Source organism: Thunnus thynnus, chromosome 11 (genome assembly GCF_963924715.1).
Source record: "Thunnus thynnus chromosome 11, fThuThy2.1, whole genome shotgun sequence".
Classification (NCBI taxonomy): Eukaryota; Metazoa; Chordata; class Actinopteri; order Scombriformes; family Scombridae; genus Thunnus; species Thunnus thynnus.
Window position 1 is genome coordinate 9,408,304 of NC_089527.1, and position 9,204 is coordinate 9,417,507.

Here is a 9,204-nt window from a genome sequence, read left to right on the forward strand (position 1 = left end):
TTAATGTACAACTTTATAACAAAGGAATTTCCAAATTCTGGTACCTTGTCTGGGTTCACACCCGAGAGCGGCCCATGGAGCCACTGCTGGTACTCGTTTAGGAAATCATTGGCTGTCTCATAGAGGCGCAGGAAGGGCGTGAGCTTGTCCTGGATCTTTTTACGCTGTGGGTACTGGGAAACAGGCCAGCCATAGGCTTCCTCCTCTTGATTGAAATCATTTATCTTTCCAGAACGGTAAAAGGAAAAGAAGTGAGGAAGGAGAGATTGAACAAACAAACAAACAAACAAAAAAAGGATAGTGGAAACAAAGAAAACAAGGAGAATATAAATAACTGGATACAATGGAGGGAAGATAAAAACATGATAACACCACATTACAACTCCTGTGACTGAGTTATTTTTACAGCCAATGCTGCCCTCTAAAGGTTAAATATTGATAGCACATATGATTCAACATCAAATACAGCACAGTAATCCACTGCACAATAAATGTTTGTCTTTCAATCCAAAGCATGTCTATCTGTGGGCATCAATTCATAAAACCTCTTCTCTTTCTATCACTGTATCAAATAATGAAATTTGTGAAGTGAAGTACTTATAAAATCAAAGATTGTTATCAGCCTTGAATCATGCTGCAAAAGGTCATCTTACAGGCTTATGCAGGGTGCCTGATTATACTATTATGTATTTTATCAGTTTGGGTATCAGTATGTATCAGTATCACTTTGCATGAGTTACCTCCAATAATGGCCTTCTGTCACTCTCTACTGCTGTTATTTGACAGAGCTAGTGTTATAGATTCAGAGTGGAATTTTTTCTCTAGTCCTATATTTCTAAGCAATCACATCAGGATGTACCTTTTCCATGGCTAACTCCAGTTTGGCATTGAGGGCCTGGGCTTTCTTCAAGTACTTGCTGAGATCCGTCAGCTCACCAAAGGCAGTAAACTCCTCCACTTGTACACTGTAGCTCTCCAGTTCTTCCACAAAGTGCTCAAGGCACAACTGGAACGAGCACATACAGAGACGCACACTTTGTTTTTTAGTAATCAATAGTTTTTCATTTTACGTTCACAGTAACTATTTAGTTGGATTGTTCTACAGTTTTGGTGCAAAAATATCCAGATTCCACTCAACAGAGATCAACAGACAACAATAGATTGATAGATAAAGTAGAAACAAAGACCTTGAGACCACTTTGATATTGCTCTGTCTTTTCAGTAATGATCTGTTGGTGTTCCTCAAAGATGGATGGCATACGCTGAAGCCATTGGATGGTCTTTTTGTTGAGCTCCATGTCCAATGGTGAGAGGGAGACAAAATCCATCAGGAAACACAATTGTGTGTTGGAGTCTGCCAATCTCTGCTCCAACAGAGGCATCTCTGTGTTCACCACCTTATTCATATAGGCCTGGATGGGGATAAAGGGAAACAAAGTTGACTGATGTAATGCTTCTACTATAAAGCAAAAAACTGTTTATACTTCTAAAGAAAATACTTAATAACTGCTGCTATACACCCTGCTCTGCCTTTGTATATTTCTGTATATTATTTTCCGGCTATGACTGACACATTTAGTAAGAAAAGTAAGTGAAAATGCTGGTTCAAATTCAAAGAAAGCAGCTACTATTTGATGAAATACATTCACTATGTGTAGATAATGACATTTCATAACAAATTGTCCCAATACTGTTAAAGTGTGATGGTTCATTTCACTTCACACGACGAATCAAATCTGAGAAAATCGTTACTTTATCTGGACTGTGTATAAACAAATATTGGGTATTATTCATAGAGCTCCACAACCACACACAGGGGACAAAGGAACCAATGTCAAAATCAAGTCAAAATAATGCTTTTCACGCTATTTACCTGATTTTAAAAGGAAAATTCTCAAATGGTTTAGAGGGCTATAGAGACTTTCCATGTTGAAAAGTAACAAAGTGATATGCCAAAGGTATAAGTAGGCTTACCAACAGTCTCGACAAGCTGCACTTAAAATGGATTTGGTCCACTGAAATGAATGGGCTACTGTCCTGAGTTAGAGGTGTGAGATAAATTTAAGATGTCCCAGGCCTTCTGTAGCCAAAGTGTTTGGGTTAGACTTTAGACCCATTACGAGAAGCCCCTATCACCACAGTAAAAGATTAAAAAATGCAAAGCTGTCATCTATTAGTAGTGACTGGATGTTTAATGTGTAATTTCATTCCTTACGGCTTTGTGGACAGAGGTGTGAGAGACAGTTAGTTGTACATAGTACAATGCAACAAGCTGGTCTATGTGACAAAAATTTGAGGTAGATACCTTCAGCTCCATCAGTTTCTGTGTGTCAGGTGGTGTGCTCAGTGCCTTCTCTGCAATCTTCTCGAATTCATTACAGAGCCTTTGAAAGGAAGAGCATTAATTCAGTGACATGTACAAAGGGTTTCACAGTCTTACAATCTTATTATGTCACAGTTTGGAGCTAAGAAGTATGACTGGAATAGAGGCTAAAAAAGATACTACTGTAAATTTCCAATCTTTATTTTGAAGCTCTAGAGCGACCAACTAAGGTCTGAAAGGTGAAGAAGCTTCCCTATGCACATTTCAGCAGTACATGTCAAATAGAAATTGCTCTTATTCCTGATCTTTTTTTTATAACTTGCTTGCAAATTTTTGTACGAACGTGGAGAGAATATGGTCTTTCTATGAAAGAAAAAGACAAAATGGTGAAACTGACTTCTTGTTGACTTCCTGATGGTCCTGTAGCATCCGTATAACCAGTTTTTGTTGTAGCTCCTGAGCACGCTTGGCTAGAGTGTGCATGAGCTTATGGGACTGAACCTCAAACATGCCAAGACGTACCACCTACAGCCCAAAGTATCAGTCAGTACCACAATTAACATAATCTGACACATATTCACTGACATATCTACAATTTAGTAGACTTTCAAATAATCTTAGTCAGTCATAGTCATGGTAAACATCAAGATTTAAGGATTGTTACTTTTAAGATGATCAGATTCGTTAGGTTTTGTGGATTTATTAGATAGTTCTATGGGGAGTGATGGTTATTACTGTAATTAGACAGTAAAGAAATATTTAAAACCTAAATTTCAAGCAAATTTAAATACTTCAAATCAGCTCTGATTGTTAAATTACATGATTTTGCTGTCACCAGACATATCTTTCATGCATGGGCAAAGTATTTGTTCTGTCTAATTTCAATAAATCTGGACATAGTCTCCTCTTATCTTATCTTATGTAAGTCTCTCAGATATCAACATCAACCGCCTAAAACATGAATTTCTTTTGGGCAACTGGATCGTCATTTCAGGTGAGTTTCACCAAGTACCTTGCATGACGTGTACTGGATCTGGTCAACCACCTGCTGGTAGTGTGTCACCTCTTCCATGATTTCCTGGAAGGAGTGCTGCTCGCTGAGAAACTGTTCCACATCTTCCTCTGCCTGTTTGGATACCAGTGCGGCGTATTTATCATACTTGTGGACATACTCTTTGGGCCTTACACACTCAGCCTGGATCACCCTTTGCACCTCCTCCTGCTGGGCCTGAAGGATCTCTGGCAGAATGATGGGCTTCAGGTGGCCCCCAAATGGGGTGCTTTGCTGGGAAGACATGACATAAGATACAGACCCAGGCAGAAAACTAAATTTTAATTTCAGTGGTAAAAGTAGATGATGGATGCCATGATTTAGTACTGTGATTTTACAATACAGAAAATGGCATCTTAGCAACATTAGTGCAGGAGAAATATACCAACCACTGCCAAAATTTAGAGAATAGACAATGTGCTATATAATTACTGATGCGCTATTACTGATACAGTATGTCAGATAATACCACACTATTGGTGAGTTTCAGCATTAGAAAAATTCTTCACTCCTAAACTATGATAAGAAGCTCCAAGTTTTTATATGTAAAAGATATATCCAATTTGAATATCAGCATTTACAGACAGAAACAGTGTTTTTCCCCAATTCGCCACAAGGGACAGGAATAAGCCAATACTGGATAACACTGTCAAGAAAGTGACAAGTGCAGGTGAGAATGACAATGTAATGAATTACAGAAAACAGTGGATAGCATAATCTGTTGAGAATGAAAAGATATAGTAGTCTTTTCATGGACCTCTTAAAAAAACAGACCTGGATATGATAATCAGTGTCACTGTCTCGACAACCTTTAATAAATATGATGAGGAGGAAACTTAATTGAGGGGACTAAAGACCTAACTGTTGTTTTTCATAGATACTACAAACACACACTTTTCTTCTTACCCATTCAGAGTACAATTTGGTTTCCACACGAGGTACCATGCTGATGGACCAGAGCATGAACTCATAGACGTTAAGGAGAACATCCTCATATAATTTGAAGTTTGGCTCAAACTTGATCTCCCTGTCCTCCAAGATCAGATGCAGCACAAAGCCTGGGTGCTCATAGGCTCGCTCTGACTGCTAAGATGGTAAAGAGCAAATAACAAGGCAAAAAGAGTGCAGCTTTGAAAAGGATCCACCTGTTCATGTAGGTCAAAACTAGAATTTATTGAAATGACTTTTTCCAGCCAAGTCTGTTTCACTCTTCTAAAATATATTGTCTTGAAATTTTTAAGCTTTCTCCTACCGGGTCTTGGGAAATTAGGTGTGTGTAGTCCCTCATTGAGTCTATTGCAAGGTTCTGCAGCTGGTAGGTCATTAGCGTAGCAACACAATTGTAGAAAGACTGTAGCTTGGCCATGTTGCTGATGGTGGGCACCTGCTTGCGCCTGCTCCCAGAGGAGTAAATTTGTTGCACTTCAGGAATCCATCTGAGGTAGAAAACAGCAAAATCACATTTAAGATTATATTCAGGGAATGTGTTAATATGCAATTAATACCACAACTACAGATGCAAATCTAAAAAAAAAAACTAAAAAAAAATGAAATAATGAATTGAAACTTTAATGATACCAGTGGGGAAATTGATGTAGAGGACAGCACTGTAACAAGTGGATTGTTGGTTTATAGGTGAAATCAGTAGTGTTATGCTATCTCTGCACAATATAATTCATCTATTGTACTATTGTTGCTGATCCACACCAGTCACTCCTCTGTTACCTCAGTTGCTGCTGATTTCAGGCTTTCTAAAGTTGCAACTCTGTTATCGCTAGGATGGCGCCGATGTCCAAAGTCCCCTGAACTACCCACTGTGCACTATGCACTTGGTTTTATTTCTCTAAAACTCAAGTGAACTTCTGAAGCAGGATTGGCACTGTATTTGTAGGAAAGTTAATCAACTTAATATGTAGCAACTGTTAGTGACACATGCTAATCTTTTACTAAAGCAACATAATAGAAGCTCACCATGGCTTAACATCTAGTGACATTTTGCCAATTTTCATCCAGCTGTACTCATTGTGCCTTCTCTTTCTAGCCATTTGTCACTTTATGCAGGAATGAATACATGGATATTTACATTTGAGGAATGCTATCTTTAGCGTTTACATAAGTGCAGTCTATTTACCATTTTACTCTTCATACGAGCAGTATGGTACCACCTCACCTGAGTCAGTTTGTATTCAGTGGAGGTTTGTATACAAGATAGTGGAAAATTTCATAAGGTTGGGTAGATAGATTTAATATTGTGATACACATAACCTCAGGTATGAGTCTCTGGAGTACTGATAAGCAGGAAATTAGTAGGTACTCAAATATCGGATTTACAAAAACATTTGGAGGTTGTGGAGGAGAATATGTATTCGCTGATGTTATTGATGTAATAGCTTCCTATGGCTGCCACTCAAAGTTACTACTAAAGAACTTTTACCCTGTGCTGTTTTTGGCTGGAGGCTACACACCCACTGCCCTACTTATTCTGCCTTTGAAGATGTCTTTGTTAACAGAAACTAATCATCCTGGACCATAGAAATACATTGTATGCATTTTGAAATTGTGCTTCAAAAATGAAATTATGTTTCTTTGTATTTAAAAGTACTCTTGAGCTCCATTCAATGCACACTTATATATATATATACATATATACATCTGTACATTAAATCCACAATGACAAATAATTTAAACTTGTTGTTATTTAACTGAGCGCAGGTATCTTGTTGTTGAGTGATTATGTGAACTCACTTGTGGAGAAGGATTGCTCTGGCATTATCAACATGTCTGGTGACAATTTGCTGAAACACAGAGAGCTCCATGGACTCCTCTCTGCTGTGGAACTCTTCCACATCTATCAGACGCAGCTTTCTGCAAGTAGGTCATCCAAGAGGGTGAGATTCAGTATTTTACAGTGTGTGGTCTTCTGTATGTCTTGCACCATTTCTCTGGCATTCTATGTGTTTATTGTCTTCATACTATGTGAACTACTTACAATTGTATGTTTACTTATCACATGTTCTGTTTTAAGTGTTATAAAACAAAAGATTTTAAAAACAATGAACAAGGTATGATGCTTTTCTCAAATTAAATGATTAAATTATATAAAATAAAATGTCATTTTTTTCCTCTATATTAATCAACTGGAATTTTTTACAATTTTTTAAAGGCTGGTTGAACAAAAGTTTACCAAACTCACTCACTCACTACACTTATTTCAGTTGAAATAGCAGAAATAAATTAAGTCCATTTGAAGTTTGAATAAAAATAAAAATGTATCGTACTGTACTTACTTGTAAGAGACATGCCAAAGGTACAGCACCCGCAGCATAGTGGGGTTGATAGAGTGAAGCTTATCTCTCATCCTCTTTCGTGCTTGGACAAAGGACTTGTTCCATGGTTTTGGCAGAACCTCCATTCTGACAGTCAAAGATAACAGAGGGACTGTGAAGAATTGACTTTTTTCCTTTGTCAAAATATATAAATTATAATTCTAAAGGCTTCCGGCCTCTGCTTATTAAAACTCAGGCCATATGATGCACTGTATACTTCTCAGACAAAACATGGAAAACCGTAAACATTCAACATTCTCAGTTAACGTCCCCCTGACTTACTCAAGTCTGTGAGGGGGCAGATCTTTCACTGTGTCCTCCTCACTTTCCATTGAATCTCTGAATGTGTATTTCACTGCAATCACAAACAAAAGATATTAAACAAACAATAGTATATTACCACATACTTATGCATTACAAATTATGCAGTAACCAACAATTTCTTGGGTAACATTAATAGGATAAAAATGAAGAAAACTAAATGAATAATTTCATCTGGTGAGTTGTCAATTCCAACTGCTAATTTGTATTTGAATTTTAATCCTGAAATATGATTATCCTGATTATGGTGTATGGATTTTAAAGGTCAAATATATGTAGGCCATATGTTAAAAACTGCTAGAAATTCATGATTTTAAGAGTAATTAAATAAATACATATTGCTTTCTTGACACTGTGCAAGTAGTTCTCCTTAATTTCATAATCCAGTAGCTCCAATGTTGTGCTCAGGCTCTTCAGGTGGCGGGGGACCATTCCCAGAATATTCTTAAGCCACGAGTCCTCCAAAGGAGCCACACGCTCCAGCTCCACCCCTTTCTCGATGTAGAGGTTATATCTCTGACAGGACAGATTACAAACCATTCTCAGTAGCAGTGAGGACATTTTAGAATTTTACTTCTTGTAATAGTGCAGAAAAAGTTATCTATATCCAGGAACTTGTTTCTAAAATAAAAAAAATAAATAAACAGCAAATGTAGTTTTATTGCTTGGCCTTAGTACAGGCAAGCAAAGATATATTTTTTTAAGATGTAAAGAAAACTTACTGCACTAAGCTAGAAACATACATAGAAACTGCAACCACTGAGACCAACAAAACAAACAAAACAATGATTAAAAGGCTACCATATCAAGTGTCTTGGACTCAATGGACACAACAAAAGAGGGCCTGTGATACAAAATATGTTATCGAGTGTATATTGTGTTGTGTTTCACCATTTCACAATCATCGTTTTCTGTGATTTTGTGAGAGCCACATGGTGGAGAGCTGCTGTCATCCTCCTGCTCCGGCTGGCTAAAAAGAACAAAAAAAAAAAAAAGCAGAATGTGAGTCACAACAAATGACACATGAATAATAAACAGTTTGTCCTTTGCAGTGTAATGTAGCAGTGGGACAGTTAATATCTACAGTACAAAGATGTCTGCGAAAAAGATTTTGTCTAGATAGTTTGTCATGACAAAATTCAACATCTCTTTTTTTAAATGGGTAATTAGTAAGTTAGTCATGTTGTTTCTGGGCTGCCAAACCATATAGAGGAAATATTGACATATAGAGAGATGGACAGACAGACAGATGTAAACTTAAAGGAAAAGGAATGGTGCAACTCACCATATAAGTTTAACCAGAGATTCACGAACAGTCTTGGGATCTTTACGGAGCTGTGTGCGGGTGCTGCGGCTGCGCTTGAAGGACCCAGGAATCTGAACAGCCTTTCTGCCCTGGAACAGGTTCTGGTCTCTGCCATAACCTTCACTTGGCGTACTGTCTGCCCCCTCACTCAGCATATCCTCTACAGCACACACAGAGAAAACAATTCAAATGGAAAATGCAGCTGTAAGTTATGTATTGCCGATTCAAAACAACGTCTGCTATGTATGTGAGAGGTTAATAGTCTTACTGAAAAGCACTGAAAAGATTTGATTAAGACGCATTTATCAAACAATCACCAAGAACATATTTAAGGACCACGTGGAACATTTCACCCACTTTTTTCAGCTCCTTCAGCTCCTTGAGGCTGTTGATTGAATAGCGGATGCAGCGAAAATGAAGGTTTTGTCTCCATCCACGGCCGTTTTCTGTGGACCTTGACAATGGAATTAACCAGTAGTTAGTTTATGGTATTTCCACAAATGACAAGACATACAGCCTAACTTGGACGATGTCAACGTAAAAGTAACACTGACAGGACACAAACTTGAAGTTAGCTTTGTGTCATGGCCGGTAACACAGTCAGTCAAACGTTGTAAAAAACACACTGAAACCATATCGCCCTCTCTGCTTCCGCCCTCCTAAACTTACCTCTGGAGGACTTGGTAGAAAGAATTTTAGACCGTTAGTAATTTTCGTTTTCTTCTCGGCTGAACTCATGTTGATAACGCAGCTTTTCGCGTAAAAGTTATCATACCGGTAACCTTATGTTAGCCGTTTCAGGAATCCCTTGTGCCGTTGCTATGGCCGTTGCTAGGGCCGTTGCTAAAGGTCCAACGTGAACTCGCGCGAACTCCTT

At 38.0% G+C, this 9,204-nt stretch overlaps 1 protein-coding gene across 1 annotated transcript in view; it reads right to left on the reverse strand.

Moving 5' to 3' along the window:
* dnah7 (dynein, axonemal, heavy chain 7) overlaps window positions 1-9,167 on the reverse strand; it is an 84,731-nt gene extending 75,564 nt beyond the window's left edge. The window contains exons 1-16 of the mRNA XM_067603086.1: window positions 8,997-9,167; window positions 8,685-8,781; window positions 8,307-8,487; window positions 7,913-7,991; window positions 7,357-7,537; window positions 6,983-7,055; window positions 6,662-6,787; window positions 6,120-6,239; window positions 4,627-4,810; window positions 4,281-4,460; window positions 3,336-3,608; window positions 2,721-2,848; window positions 2,306-2,384; window positions 1,188-1,412; window positions 860-1,006; window positions 45-224 (exon numbers count right to left, since the gene is read on the reverse strand). Of these exons, the coding sequence (XP_067459187.1) occupies window positions 45-224; window positions 860-1,006; window positions 1,188-1,412; window positions 2,306-2,384; window positions 2,721-2,848; window positions 3,336-3,608; window positions 4,281-4,460; window positions 4,627-4,810; window positions 6,120-6,239; window positions 6,662-6,787; window positions 6,983-7,055; window positions 7,357-7,537; window positions 7,913-7,991; window positions 8,307-8,487; window positions 8,685-8,781; window positions 8,997-9,065 (2,322 nt within the window). The 5' untranslated portion in view covers window positions 9,066-9,167. The remainder of the gene's footprint in view (window positions 1-44; window positions 225-859; window positions 1,007-1,187; window positions 1,413-2,305; window positions 2,385-2,720; window positions 2,849-3,335; window positions 3,609-4,280; window positions 4,461-4,626; window positions 4,811-6,119; window positions 6,240-6,661; window positions 6,788-6,982; window positions 7,056-7,356; window positions 7,538-7,912; window positions 7,992-8,306; window positions 8,488-8,684; window positions 8,782-8,996) is intronic.
* Between the last annotated feature and the right edge of the window lie 37 nt (window positions 9,168-9,204).